General features: G+C 39.8%; 1 protein-coding gene across 1 annotated transcript; it reads left to right on the top strand.

The window, feature by feature from the left end:
- The first annotated feature begins 993 nt into the window (after positions 1–993).
- LOC146687202 (acyl-coenzyme A thioesterase 5-like) lies at positions 994–8,136 on the top strand. Its single transcript, XM_085438549.1, has 4 exons — positions 994–1,251; positions 6,183–6,682; positions 6,800–7,002; positions 7,081–8,136. Exons 2-4 carry the CDS (start codon positions 6,226–6,228, stop codon positions 7,687–7,689), a joined length of 1,269 nt encoding a protein of 422 aa, XP_085294675.1. The 5' UTR covers positions 994–1,251; positions 6,183–6,225; the 3' UTR covers positions 7,690–8,136.
- Positions 8,137–15,642: the final 7,506 nt, after the last annotated feature.

Below are 15,642 nucleotides of genomic sequence, written 5' to 3'. Positions count from 1 at the left end.
TTAAGAAGAACTGTGATAGCAGCTGTGTTTAAATCACAGGGAATAATACCAGTTTGTTTTATTCCTTGGATACATTTTAAATATATTGGGCTGAGCATATCCCAGAAAAGCTTATAGAACTCAGCCGGGAAGCCATCCAGCCCTGGCACTATATTGTTTGGTATAAGAAATATTACATGGTTAATTCTTTTTCTGTTAATGGAGCTTCTAGCTCTTATCTGTACATCTGTCAAATGTAGTACATTTATATTATTAATATTAAACTTACTCCTTCAGTTTATAAATATGCTTACGATCCCCAGCCAAAATATCCCTAAATTTTTCTTAACCACTTATCCAATTCACTTAACACTTACCCAATAATTAAGGGGGCTGGAGCCTATCCTGTCCGACATTTAGAGAGAGGCAGGGTACACCCCAGAAAAGCTGCCAGTCAATATTTAATTAGACAAAATAATTCCTGATATTAAAGCACAAAAAGACACAGAATCACATCTACAACCAATTTAGAGCACCATCTATCCCAAACTTCATGTTGCTTCGCTGTGGGAGGAAGATAGAGTACCTGGAGAGCACCTGTTGGAGGTTATTACTAGGTGAAATGAATATATATGTTGGGGAAAGGACATGGCCACTACCAGTAGTCCTGTGGGGGTGGTCTTTTATCTGTGATCTATTATTGAGTGTTTGTTGTGTGATCCTGGACCAGTTCTTGACCTTACCCCCTTTGTCCCAGGGCCTGTTTTATAAAAATATATATATATATATATATAAAAATATTATAACTGACCATAAAACTCAACAAAGCTAGTCACCTCAAAGTAACTTTGGCAAGAAGACGAATTAAACAGGAAGCCGGGAACAAAACCTGACATACTGGTAACTACCTCCAACAAATCCAACATGTTCTATTGAATATGTTACTAAGTAGTAAGGTGGTCATCTCTTAATACCAGAAAAGCTGCAATTTTCAAATCACTATGTGCTTTGATGATTACATAAATGTGGAAATGAGGAACAGTTTCAGACAGATGCAGCATGAGGGGAGGAGTCAAACAAAAACTTAAGGTGTGTTGAAGAAAACCTGCCAGCCATTTAGGTAGCCCTCTATGTATAACACAAAACGTGGAATTTCCCTCATCTCACGATTAACAAATTCCGCATCTTTTCTTAACGTGGTTTCTGGAAAAAGCCCTGGACTCTCCAACAACTTTTTGTTTATTTTCCGGCAAGCTTCTGTTAATGCTTCTTGTAAGTACTTCTAAAATTTTCTTCTATTTCTGGTTCTGCCCTTAAATCCTGATGTTGGATACTGTGTTATAATCTTATTGTAGTCATATTGTAGTCTCATTGTAGTCAATGTGCGATTTCCCAGGCTTTTCAGCATTTATTAAACAAAAGGTTGTTATTACGGCGACCGTGGCTCAGGGGGTTGGGAAGCGTATCTGTGGTGTTGGCCAGAGGGGCCAACACCAGTAGGCGGCCTCGCTTCTGTCAGTCTGCCCCAGGGCAGCTGTGGCTGGCTACAACCGTAGCTTGCCTCCACCAGTGAGAATGCGAGAGTGAATGAATAGTGGCATTGGGTGCCTTGAAAAGCGCTACATAAATCCAATCCATCATTATTATTATTATCTTCAAGCAGTTTCCTTTTTTCTACATAAAAAAACACATACTGAAATTTCTAAGGTACTGTAGACAATGAAAAACATTGAATTTTTTGTTTAACTGTTCAGTTTTAATTTAGTTGTTTTTCTATTACTTAATTACTTTGATGTAGTATGATTGCAGATAAAGCTTTAAAACTTAAGAAAATACAATTAAAAGTCTGAATTTTGTGCACGCATTCACATTTTCCAAAGCCATGCAGTGGAGAGGAAGAGAGAGAGGGGAAGGGGGGTTGGGGGGGCTATAATCGGTACCGAGCAGCTCTGCGTTTGTTTGCAGTTCAGGCTCTTATTGTGAAGGGATTAGTGATAACTTCCTGTTTTGATAAGCGCTCGAGTTTGTCGTGGCTCTCTGCACACTTTTTGCTCGTTTGCCAGTAGTGGTGGGAGATTTCGTGAGTGTATGCCTCCACATTTGGAGGGTTAAGCGTCAGGTAAAGCTTTTGTTTTCAGGCTTAAGTCGTATGTATAATGCTTAAATGTACTAGTTAGTGAAGCCAAAGTCTTTACGAAGCTTTTCTTGTACTCTGTCTTCCCTTGATCCTCGACAAAAGTCTAGGTGGTGAGGCTTCAGGCTTTTACAGAAATGTAAAAATATTTCCTGCTCTTTTACCCTTGGTGGGGGGAAGAAAAGATTTTTAGCTAGCGCTAATGCTTCTGTAGTTCTGTTACTGCAGGTCTGAGAGGGTTAGGGAAGTAGGAAGGAAGGCATCAAAATAAAAGCGCACAGGACCCTTGAAACTTGACAGTTCTGTTGAGCCAAACAAAGCTGGAAGACGTATATCACATCGTCGTTTACATCCACTTTGGATGCTAGAGTTGGAGTGAAATACAATAGGACTCTTTAACTTTACCACAAGGCCAGTGTGTACTCTAAAAGGCTAAAGTTCACAGCACCTCTGTGTTCACACCGAACGCGATGGACGCGAATAAAACGCCCCAAACGCCCCTAATTTGACGCGTGTACATTCGCGTCTCAACGCGTGTCCAAGAAAAATCCATCGCGCGTCAAAATTTTGACGCGCGTGAACCGGAAATGTGGGAGGAATGTGGGAGGGAGTTGTGCCAGACCGGTATCTTTGCAAGATGGCAGCTATCGAGCTAGCGCTTGAAGAGAGAGTCTCCCTTCTCTATGTACTGTGGAGAGCAAAAGACGTCCTCGCTGTACCTGGGTCCATCAGGTCCTCCAGAGGCATGAGCAGTTTGGTGAGTTTCACCACTTGCTCCAGGAGCTGCGCCTGGATGACGGCCGATTCCAGCGCTATCACCGTCATTCACTCGGCCAGTTTGAGGACCTACTTTCCCTCGTCGGTCCCAGCATCGCCCGCCTAGACACCAACTACAGGCGCTCAATCCCACCTGCAGAGCGCCTGTCCGTCTGCCTGAGGTTAGTAAAACTATTTAATACGGTAGTCCTTTATTGATATCTGTGCTAATATGCTAATCCATCCAGTTATACACTGCTAACATGGATGTGCTATGCTAACAGTGAATGCTGTCGGTGTTTACTGAAAGCAAACTGTGGTACAGAGACGACTCTTTATAATATTTCTAGTGATACTCAGAAGGTCTCATCAAGTCCCGATTTAATTCGATTTATGCTGTTATCAGTGTTTGCATGATAGCATGGCTGTGGTGTCCTATCAATGTATGCGCTCGGTGTTTGCTGATATCAAACTGTAGCATTAGGACCACTGAGTTAACCTTGTAGTGATACTCACTCCTTTTTATTTAGACCTGGTTTAATTCTGGGATAGTTGAATATTTGTATATAATCCCTGCAGCTGTCAGACTCTATAGCAGGGGTCACAGCCTTTATTAAAACAGAGTTAGATAAAACTGAACAGTTTGGTTCATCTTTAGTTACATGGTTCTATCTTGATAAGCTGTCTTATCACAGATTAATTTTTCAAAAATATTAATGATTTAAGCAAGGAAAGGGCTACATGTCAACATACAACTCTTTATTTCTATTAATGTCTTACTTCATTCCTACCTGATTGACATGTTTAGGAATTATGAGTGATTGGCTCACTGTAGTTGTGAAAGTTGCTACCAATCAAATTATGATATGTTAAAGTTAAAACAAAACACAACTGTTTTAGATATTATCTAATATACATTTTGTAATTATCCTTATAATTACAAAATGTTTTATGTAAGATTTAAGTTTTGTGATTTATATCTGACATCACAAAAGTATTTTGGAATTTGAATAATGTATTTTGTAACTGCAGTACACATAATACTGATTTTGAACAATTTTGTCCAGGTTCCTTGTCACCGGGGACTCCTTCAGGACCATCGCGTTCAGTTTCAGAGTCGGTGTGTCCACGGTGAGCCAGATCACCCCCCAGGCAGCGACGTCCATCTGGGACTGTCTAGTGGACGACTTCATGGCTGTGCCTTCACCTGGAGACTGGCGGTCCATCACAGAGGGATTCCAGGAGCGCTGGAACTTCCCTCTGTGCTGTGCAGCTCTGGATGGGAAGCACGTCCAGACAAAGGCACCCCATATATCATATAGGAGACACACACATTGATATACACTAAATATTCATTTCATTTCTTTTTTGTGGTGCCCAAATTGATGCACCTGCTTGATTTTGTTTAAACAATTATTGCACACATTCTGTAAATCCAGTAAACTTCTTTTCACTTCTCAAATATCACTGTGTGTGTCTCCTGTATGATATTTAACTGACATTTTTTATTGTAACAACCAACGATTTATACAGGAAAATAATGTCTATTAACAAGGTTGCCCAAACTTCTGCATCCCACTGTATCAGTATATTTTGTCATTAGTATAATATGAAATAAATTCTACATGTGTCAAGTTGTGTGCCAACATTTGCTGTGTAGTAGAACTGAGACATCAGTCATTATAAACATTTATTTGAAATAATATTAAAAGTCTCAAACAGAAAAACATTAAACATAAATATATAAAATATAAGAATTTACAGAGAGACAGGAATAAAAAGGACCAGCTGCTCTCCAGAGCAGGAACAAGGCTGAGGAGGAAATGCTCCATTGGAGACTGGTGTGGCCTCTTCAGGGACTCCAGGATGGCCAGCTCCACCGCCGATGGACCGTCCTGGGACCCGTCCCTCATCTGCCTCGGAGCCGTCCTCCTCTGTGGGCCTGTAAAACAGCACAAAACACAAAGAAATGAGAAGGCTGCTACTAGATTTTAATTTCAACATTGAAAAAAAAAAAACAATAACAGGATATAATCAGATTGGTTGTAGATATTTAGTAAAGGTGATCACAAGGGAATCCCACCGACTAAAAAGGTATCAGTGCTTGCTGTACATATCTGTGGGTGCAGCAGCAGGAGCTCAGGGACTGGGGATGCTCTGCTGCAGAATCAGTTGGTTCTATCAATACAGTATTAAATGTTAACAGGTTGGATATAATAATCGTAGAGTAGACAGTGGTCCCTCATTTATTGCAGGGGTTCTCAGAATAACTAGCCCCTGGTCACAGTTCTCACAATTGATTCTCAAAGTGCAAACCTTTGTAGATTGCAAAACGTAAAAGTATTATTATGCCGCGGTTTGTCTTCATCTGCCCGCCACTTTCGTGCGCCTTTTTCCCTCACGGTGCAGGTGTCTATTTCCGAATGAGGCTCATAGTTATGGGTGTTTTTGTGCTGTTTTTTCTATTGGACGCGATGGTTATCAAAACCAAACGTGATAAATTTGGCAAGCGCAGGAGATTTGTCAATCAGGCTGCAGAATGCAATGCTGTACTGTGCAATAAAAAATCAGCGAAAAAGCAAAGCAGTGACGGATGAACAGCGGGACCACTGTGTGCTGTTTATTAATAAACAATAAAATATATTCCTAAATGACAACATGCATAAAAGCAGAACGGTATTTGTACGTCAGTGGGAAAATAGCGGTGGCTTGCTAGCTTTTGTGCGGCTTCCCCGGGTCAGTGAAAACTTTCAAAAGAGAAATGAATGAACTTACCAGGTTGCCCGATCTCTTCACATATCTTCCTCCAAGCTCGGTCCTTTTTATTCCTGTCTCGGTACTGAAAGCAGCTGGTGTTGTACAGCTCCGAGTTGTTTGCTACCACATTGATTAGCCTTCCCCTCCATTGAAGTATGAAAGGCTTTGGCTGGATCTGCCCCTTTGACCTAGGTAACAGCCACGTCACCAGGCTCCTGATTGGTTGTCGCGGCGCGATTTGACGCTGGAGTTCAGATTTTTCCAACTCGAGCGGTAGACGCGAAACGCAACACAAAAACTCACGCGCGTGGTTTTATTCGCGAGTCAAACGCGCCAGACGCGCTACACTGACGCGCGTTTCACGCGTTTTGGCGTTTTCGCGACGCAAATCTGCTTCCGAATTTTCGCGGGACCAGCAATCGCGCGTCATCGCGCCTTTCCATTGACTTTACATGTAAACCTGACGCTCTATTCGCGTCCATCGCGTTCGGTGTGAACACACCGTAGTAATAAAAATAACGTGTGCAGTAGCACTGTTTTGTTTATTTTTCTATAGGGCAAAGTCTAAACGTGTAACTTAAAGGAAAGTTGCTGAAGACATGGCTTCCCAAATCAGGCTGAGGCTGCTCCCGAGTGCCAGGTGTCTGTTTGATGAGCCTATTCAGGTGAAGGTGGCCGGGCTGAGGTCGAGGCAGGTGGTCTCCCTGAGAGCCAGCTCAACCGACGAAAAGGGAACTGTGTTCAGCTCTGCGGCCACCTACAGAGCCAATGGCAACGGGGAGATTGACTTGAAGAGAGACCCCTCACTCAGTGGGAGCTACGTTGGGGTTGAACCGATGGGTCTGCTTTGGTCAATGACACCGGACTCTTTGCATAAAAGACTTCAGAAGATAAATGCCCTTAATCCATTCATGGTAAAGTTCTCAGTGCACGAGGAGGCAGGTGAGGGCCGGATTCTGGCAGAGGCGACTAATGAGAGGATTCTAATGGGAGATGGGGTCATTCGGGTCCCCATCAAAGAGGGGAACATTCGAGGAGTCCTGTTTACTCCTCCAGGTTTGTCAGCATCATTTAGGAAAAAAAGTACATACTTGAAAATGTCCTAGTTACAGTTACTCATAATTTTAGCTCCATACAAAAATATGCTTGCTTTGCATGTATGTTTCATTCCAGGCAGGGGTCCCTTCCCAGCTGTGTTAGATTTGTACACTTTTGGTGGAGGTCTGTCAGAGAAAAGAGCCTCTCTGTTGGCCAGCAGAGGATTTTTGGTTCTGACTGTTGCCCTGTATGGCCACGATGACCTGCCTAAAAACATTAAGGAGATCCACCTGGATTATTTGGAAGAAGCTGTCGAGTTTCTAAAAAAACTAACTAAGGTGAGTTAATTTATTCTGGAAGACTCATAGTTGTTGAAGACAACTTTGATGGCTGTTCATTGACATGTTTTTCCACAGGGTTCCAGTAAAAAAGTTGGTGTAATATCCCTTTCCAAAAGTGGAGATCTTGCCTTATCAGTTGCTTCTTACCTACCAGATGTTGAGGCCACAGTGTGGATCAATGGCTGCTCTGCCAATGTAGTTTTCCCTCTCTACTATAAGAAAAGACAAATACATTCTGCATTAATGTTTGATTTAAAGAAAGTGATTCCCACTGAGTCAGGGGCCTTCAACACCAAATACGCTTTAAACAATCCTCTGGCGGAGGAGAACAAGGGCAGCCTGATTCCCATTGAACGAGCCAAAGGACATTTCCTCTTTGTGGCCTCTGAGGATGACCTTCAATGGGACAGCAAGGCTTACGTGGATGAGATGGTGGAGAGACTGAAGCGTCACGGGAAGGAGAAGTTTGAGAGTGTGTCATACCCTGGAGCTGGACACTACTTAGAGCCACCTTATGGACCCTACTGCCCTTCCAGCTTCCATGGGGTTTTAGGCAAGCCAGCCTTGTGGGGAGGTGAGCCCAAGTCCCACGCAGCAGCTGAGGTCCACATGTGGAAGAAGATCCAAGATTTCCTCAGAAATCATCTGAGCTCTGATGCTGCACAGAATAGGGCCAAGTTCTAGTTTCAAACTAGACAATGAATAACAAAAATTAAAGTCACGACTGCCATAAAACTGTGATAATCATGTCTGACCTGTTAAATGTGTTGATTAATGATTCACTATTTTAAACATTTAAAGTCTGTAATTTATCACAACAGGTAGAACGGGATCCTCCTTACCCTCAAGGTATAGCTATAATTTTGTGTTAATACTCCATAGTGTCATGTAAATGCTTGTAAGTTTTCTGTTTTCATCATTAAAGTTGGTAAAATTTGAAAAAGGTTTATTTGTATAAAACTTAAAAAGCGTATCCTGAATTCTTGACACGATGTAGATTCAGTCCTTCTGTCACACTGAGGTACTTTGATGTTGCGAGACGATCCAGTTGTCACAGGGTGATGTTGCTGCAGACTTTGTCTCATGTCTATTAAAATATCTATTAAAATTAAAGTTACTTTTGCTGCTGGACACTCTAAAGTCAACTTATTAATTCATCAAAACCAAAAAGACAAGACGTATTGACTGCCGTTTAACTCTAGAATAAATGTTCTTAAGTGTTGATTTCTGATGTATTATTTAATGTAATGAAAGATTGTGATTTATCATAAACTGGCATCTGTGGCTCACAAATTACCTTGAGGCATACTGACACATCCCATCTTCACACAGCAAACTAGACAGACTGGTGCCTATTACCTTACAAGCTAATGTTAACTGAATTTTGTTTTTCCTTAAAATTGTTGTTGCAACTGTTACAATAGACGTGTATTCAAAGGCAACGAATTTGGTCTTGTGTTTGTTGTTCATGGTTTCTCAATGAACTCCCAAACCAGTGGAACACGCCTGTGTCTCTCTTAGTCCTTGTTCTACCAGACGACCCTCCAGAAAAGGAAGTTCTGCTAATAGGGGATTGTGAACTTGGTGTTTCCTCTTTAATATTACGCAGTCTTTGCCTCCCATTATAAGATAGTTTGGGATGAACTATTGTGAAATGGTACTATATGAATGAAACAAGTGAGCCTGTCAGTCTTCACTACTGCCACAAGATGGCAGTATAAGCCTCTAAATAAACAGTCGTGCTCTGGCTAGTGCTCCCACACAGAAAGAAACAGAATCACATCTACAACGAATTTAGAGCATCATCTATCCCAACCTGCATGGTGCTGGACTGTGGGAGGAAGACCGAGTGTTGGAGATTACTGTTAAGTGAACAGAGTTTTGGGCAACATTACACTAAAGTCTTGAAAAAATATAATAACTCACCATAAAACTCAACCAAACTAATCACCTCAAAGCAACTTTGGCAGAGCGGAAGAGGAATTTAAACAAGAAATGGGAAGCGGGGAACAAAACCTGACGTACTAGTACCTACCTCAACCTCATTTTTCACCTCTGAGATGGGAGATAACATGCTTGCTACAGTGCAGGGAGTTCATGAAGACTGCAGAACCTTCATCTGCCTGTTTGATTTATTAAGCAGCATTGTTGAAAAGCTCCTTCTCTATCTCTCCTGTTCTTTGTGTTTCTGTATCTGACTGCTCCCTTTCTGTCATTTCAGCTCAGTGGAGCTCACGTCAGCTTCTGGCCTTTGAAAGGCATTATACCTGCACTAAGGGATGTATGTTCTGTGGGAACTTGAGATTGACTTTATGCTTCTGTGTTTATGAGTAAATGATGATTAATTCATTTGTGTATAGCCATTCAAATTTAAACTGCATGCAGATACCAGCAGATACCAGAACTGTAACTGAGATGTTAAAAGTATTTCACAAGTACAAGGTATAAAACATACAGGCTTTAGAGACAAGCAGAATAGGTGATCAGAGAAGTTAAGGCTGGGTTCTGAACACTATCCAATGTCCACTTGACATTAACTTTCTGTTGTTAATGGTGAGCTGTTTGTTGTGGCCCATTGTGGAGCCAAAACAGACAGGAGGCAGGTCATGATGCTCCAAAAGACTTTATCAGGGGTGAAGTTTTCAGGACTCCGTGAAACCTCACTGAATACTAGAGTTAACTCAAAACAACCCATAAAAACTGCTGGGGTTGAATTCTTTGCTGAATAATTGTATTGTTTTGGTGCTATTTAAAGAAGATTTAATCAAACTAAATGGAACTAAATAACATAAGATTTGAAGAGGTTAATCCTACTCTAGTCCAACATTTGTACTTTTGTTTATGTCACATTAAAAAACATTGAATTTGGAAAACATTTCCATTTCTGCAAAATCAGTTACACCTAAAAAATCTCACTGAATTAATTGAAGGTGATTTAAAGGATCTGGAGCAAGCTGGGGTATTTTACCTGGATATTAATACCCCTGGTTTTTGGCCTCTAACAATAACTTTTTGGGATTTTCCCTGTTTTTTTCCCTCTCACTCACTCTCTCTCAGTCCTTCTGTCCCTTTCATTCTTCTGTGACGCTTCCTTGTGGGTCCACCTGTGGATGGAGTTTCCTTTTCCTGTAGTTTCTCTCTCATCATCTAATCGCTTGTGGTATTTAATGAAGGACTGGAGCTGCTGCTCTCCCTTGGATTGTTGTTAACATCATGTTGGTAATTTGTGACGCTGAGAATTCAGTGAATAGTTTAAAAGATCGGCTTATAAAGTTCAAAGTTTCATTGACACAAACAAGCTTTCGGTCAGATTAGCAGTTGATTTCTTTCTTCAAGAAGTCCCCCGTACAGTAACAATTACAAATAATACTGTCTGTTTCAGGTGTTCACCTTTTTCTTCCAACTGATTAAAAAACAGTAAGAACGAGAATGGTTTTGGGCCAAGCTGCTGATCTGGTGAACCTTACAAGCCTGCCATGTCTGCACTGTGTATTATTAGGCCATGTTCATGTAGTCTGCACCGTGTAATTATCTCAGCAGGCTGCTGACAAGAGGAGCCAAGATCTCTGTCCCATGTGGTGCAGATGTATTTATTTTTAAGACTGTGTTGTATCTTTAGGACTTTAGTAACAAAGGACAGAGACAAAGACTGTTTTAAAGTCAGTTGAAGAAAACTTGAAAGCCAAAATTCTTCTTAGACTATTCTTACACTTTGCTCAATAATGCATCACATGATATCGGCTCCCCTTTCTTCACTATTTCATGCTGCTAGCTGCAAGCTTCTTTTTATTTATTTAGTCCATCTGGAAGCCATAATGAGATATTATCCAGTGTTTGAACCGTTTCAAAGTGTTGATTGCACTTTAAAAGCACATTTACTGGGTTTACAATAATGAAATCACTCAAATTTTTTGAGAAAGAGCTACAAATTTGAACCTAGAGGAAATGTGTGAAATAATTTGAAAGGTCCACTCTGTTTCTAAACATAATGGTAAATGGTCTGTATTTGTATAGTGCTTTACTTAGTCCCTATGGACCCCAAAGCACTTTACACTACATTCAGTCATTCACCCATTCACACACACATTCACACACTGGTGATGGCAAGCTACATTGTAGCCACAGCTGCCCTGGGGCGCACTGACAGAGGCGAGGCTGCCGGACACAGGCGCCACCGGGCCCTCTGACCACCACCAGTAGGCAACGGGTGAAGTGTCTTCCCAAGGACACAACGACCAAGACTGTCGGAGCCGGGGCTCAAACCGGCAACCTTCCGATTACAAGACGAACTCTTGAGCCACGATCGCACCCTACATTATGTTATTAATAAATCTTATTGATTGTAGCTGTAAGAGGTCAGTAAATAATTTTTTTATATATATATATCTGTAGCACATGTCTCATACTATAATTTTTTTATGAAACTGGCAAAACAATCAAAAACCACAATCTGAGAGCTGCCTTGCTCTTGGAGCTTTCACGGGAAACTAAATCCTAGCAATAGTGATTGCGATTTGATTAACTGCAATGACTGGTGTAGAAAATTCCTTAGTTCTTGTACACTTTTTGTGTAGTTCTTGATTTTATCAACACACAAAGGAAAAAGTTGGTCTCCAAAGTCAAACAACTTTTGATTTACGCAAGAGCGCTTTTCTTTAGTCTTTGTCTCATTCCTTGCACAGTGCATCCAAAACAAGCAGAGCCACCATATCATCTCCTTTTAATTCATCTAAAAAGGACACGAGGAAACAGTGATTGTAGAAACATTTATTCAAATCCCTCTGCGGCCCTTGTGTTTGGCAGTGGTCCTCGGGCTCTTGCCAACATGCAGACAGCGAACGTGTTGGCCTGCTTTTGAAAACAGATGATCAAAGATTTCCACGTTTCTGGTAAAAGTATAACAATTACATGTTTATCCCACACATTTTGTGCTTTACATTGTTCCCAGTGAGGCCTGAATAGGCATAGACATCATGTCAGATTCTGTGTTGCAACACTACTGCATGGAAATCTGTATTTTCATAGTTTTTAGGAAAAAAAATACATTTAATGTTTGGTATATGATACCGTACCGTGTATATTTATGTAGATTTTTAAAAAAAAAGCCCCCTGGCTTAACAGTGCAGTGGTTACACTGCATCAAGAGGGAGCAATAGGTTAACATCATGGGTGTTACTATTTCTGTTTTGAGAGTAATGCCTCCTGCAGGATTTGAAAAACTCTGTAAAACAATAGATAACTAATGAAAAGCTGAGATGTTCTATTAGGAATTTTCTGAGAGGCTTAAATGGGCTTTTTATTGTTAGTGTGTTCAAAACCATTATGAAATCCACTTGACTTTTTTTTGGTTGCTCAAACAAAAGTAAATGAAGTCATCAAACAAAGGAAAAGAACAAACTAACACTACTCAATCAAAACTTAAAACAATACACATTTAGTGTTGCACTTGCACAAGCTTGAGCAACATCCTAAAGCTTTTTTCTTTCATTTTTGTGCCATAATTGTGGTTTAAGATGGAGTACAATAAAAAAAAGCCATCTAAAAGGAGCTTTTAACATCATCTGTACACATGTAGAATTTAAAGACTTGCATATTTGCTTGTGCATATACTGTGCAGCAGTGGTGCTGCACATCATCATTGCAGAGATCAGTCATGATGTGACCCAAATATCTAACTTTAGGCACCACATTTAAAACCTAAAGCTTCCTGAGTGTCAAGCAGAGTGGACCAGTGATTTGTACTGAATATCAAAGCAACAAGGTTCTGAGTCTCAACCCAGTTTGTGTGTGCATGTTCTTTGCCTTTCTGGCTTCTTTGGACAGCCCAAAAACATGCATGCAATTAGGTTAATTAGTCATGCTAAATTGACTGTAGGTGTGAATGTGAGTGTGAATGAATGTGTTGCCCTGTGAGAGATTGGCAACCTGTCCATGGTGGAACCCAGCTTTCCCTATGACAGGTGGCATAGGCTCCCCCCGCCCCCTGTGACCCGGAATTAGGTAAGTGGAAGTAAATGAATGGATAGATTTCCCAAACAGAATGGATGAAAGATTTGTTTCCAATCCTTTGTAGTTAAGCAATCAATACTAAACTCTTTTTAGCGTTGATGTAATAAATAATAAACTTGAATTAAAACATGTTATTTCACTCTATCACTCATACTTAAAAATAACAATGAAAAACAAACAAACAGAAAAACAGCCTGGTGTAAGCAGTGCGTTAGCAAGAGGATGTAGTTATCACCCAATGCTTCCAAGCTTGGTAAGCAAACTATATCAATACAATATATTGGTGTAACAAACTAAATACTTGAACATCACACACTAGAATTGGAGCACAAAGTTCTTGGACTAGCTGATGATTTGCATTTTTAAATAATACAAAACTTACCCAGTTACGTGGCTGAGAGGTCAATTTCGGTGAGGCCCACTAAAACAGTACTGACCTAGTTTCCACGCACCTGTCACTAAATGTGGCTACATCCACTTGCACACAATTTAAATGGGTAAGTTATATAAAATTCCACCCTGCATGAAGCTGTTACAAGTAGAAAATTAGCCATAGATACAAAAAACGGCTTTGGTCCAAGCTGTAAACAAGTGTATTCCTACTGCTGAGAGTTACTCACTTCTTTGGATATAGCCTCAGGTGCCCGTTAAAAGAATGGCAGTTTTTGGCATACTTTTCAGCCTCAGAGCACAAAAATCAGTTTATGTAAAGTTTACATCTACATCAGTATGAATTCAGCTTAAAGCCTTTTCATTTAGCTTGATATAGTGATTGAACTATAACTAGATTCTAGACCCTCACTTTCACCTTGTCAGTACATTTTTGCTGTTGTTATGATTATTTACATACTCCCACCGTCCATCTGTCACATCACAAGTAAAATAAATTAATGGGACATAAAGGCTTTTAGATGATTGTAAGTAACAGATCAGCAGAGTGAAGCTTTATTTCACATTCAGATGTTAGTGCAGAAATGATCATGGATTACAAATTAGTAAAAGTGTTCAAATGTCTGGAGGTTTAGGTTGACCTTTTATGCAGTTTTGTGCTTTTCTTCCATGTCTTATTGCCATAAACTGTAACATTTGGTGGAATGATGTGATAACTTTATCTGCATAAATTCTGTGCAAGAAAAATTGCAAACTACATTCAAATAAAACTGTTTGTGTGGACAAGATAACAAAAATCTGGTGACAGTTAAGAGAGAAAAGCTCAAGGGGAGAGAGAATACAGGGTTTATGTCATATAATGAAGCTGAATAATCAGCTGTTTTGAATTTGTGTTGTTAAATAAATTTGGAAAGGGATAAAAATCCTCAGGGGCAGTAAGATACCAGAATCCTTGCTTTTCACTTATTTTGGCAGCTTTTGTGTTGCGAGTCAGTCACAAGCGTCTCACCTCGGTGTCTTAAGAGCTCATTTTGTCAAATGATTTATGTTCTCGCTGTGACCCTGGATTACATAAGCAGAAGAAGATGGATGGATTCATGTTGTGTCACATTTCCTGTTTTATTTTGGTAATGGATATGTAATGTGTTTTGTGTTGAGCTAACTTCCCCCGTCTCATTATACTGTATCTATATTGTCTTCATGTTTTCTCAGTCTCCCCTTGTTTATTGTTGTGTTGTCCCTCTGTGACATATGCATGGTTTGCATATGCAGGACTCTAAAGATATCCCCATGCCTAGATTAGAAGCTGGTGTTTTACACAGACAGTATGATTAATAATGAACAGAAAACAAAACAAATATCAAAAGTACACATACATAAGAAAAGAAGAAATTAATCCCATGAATTCAAATGTGCTTCAGAATAAAAGAATGAAACAACAGTTGAACTTGTTTTTAACCCTGTAAAGCCTGAACCATGAAATAACTACAAAATGGTTCATCTTTTTGACACAGGTATTTTTTTAACTTTAGACCCATAAAAAAAATTAAATATCAATGTGCATGTATGAGTCTTAATTTAATTAATATTTTTATTTTTTTTACTTCAGCTGGCATTTTTGTGCAATTTATTGCTTGAAATTTTATTGTGCAATTTCTTCAGATTTCTCAGGGGGAAAATTCACACTAATAATGTGGAAGTCTCAAAAAAGTCATAAAAACTAATGTATTAAATATGATACACTTGGCATTTCAGCATTATGGGAAATATTCATATAAGATACGCTTTAGATCTCTGGAGTAATTTCAGCGATTACTCCAGAGCCAAGAGCCATTAGTGTCATTTGTTTAATCCATACAATTAACCAAAATTCCATAAACTTTAGGGATTTCAGTGTGTCATTAACTTTCAGTCCCCAACAACAACTTCCGTTTTCTCTTAAGGGAAAGTAACTTTTCAGCCACTTACACCCACTTTTCAGTGATTTAGTTTCTGAAAAGTGAATAAATGATTTTGCCTGTCTGCCCCCTAGTGGTTGTGAGGAGTCATTTTGCACAGTTGCTTGGAATAAAAGCATTTAAATAATCTAAATACTAAATGTAAGCAAGTAAAGAACCCCTAACTATCCAAAGTACTGCATATATATTAAAATATTATATTATATTTGAAAAGACGGATTACTTCCTGTTTGAAAAACATACACACAACCTGAAAAGACTGCAACTAGAGACAGAGATT

This window comes from Copadichromis virginalis, linkage group LG18 (assembly GCF_057382275.1).
Source record: "Copadichromis virginalis isolate Kocher_CV1m ecotype Utaka linkage group LG18, C_Virginalis_male_GT1.1, whole genome shotgun sequence".
Taxonomy (NCBI): Eukaryota; Metazoa; Chordata; class Actinopteri; order Cichliformes; family Cichlidae; genus Copadichromis; species Copadichromis virginalis.
Note: the sequence above shows the minus strand (reverse complement) of the source record. Positions and strands in the feature narration are given on the sequence as shown.

Excerpts from the sequence above, each read along its gene's own strand:
- LOC146687202 (XM_085438549.1), top strand. The coding sequence starts at position 6,226 with ATGGCTTCCCAAATCAGGCTGAGGCTGCTCCCGAGTGCCAGGTGTCTG. Across the intron at positions 6,683-6,799 it reads AGTCCTGTTTACTCCTCCAG|GCAGGGGTCCCTTCCCAGCT; the intron begins GTTTGTCAGCAT and ends GTTTCATTCCAG. Across the intron at positions 7,003-7,080 it reads TTCTAAAAAAACTAACTAAG|GGTTCCAGTAAAAAAGTTGG; the intron begins GTGAGTTAATTT and ends GTTTTTCCACAG.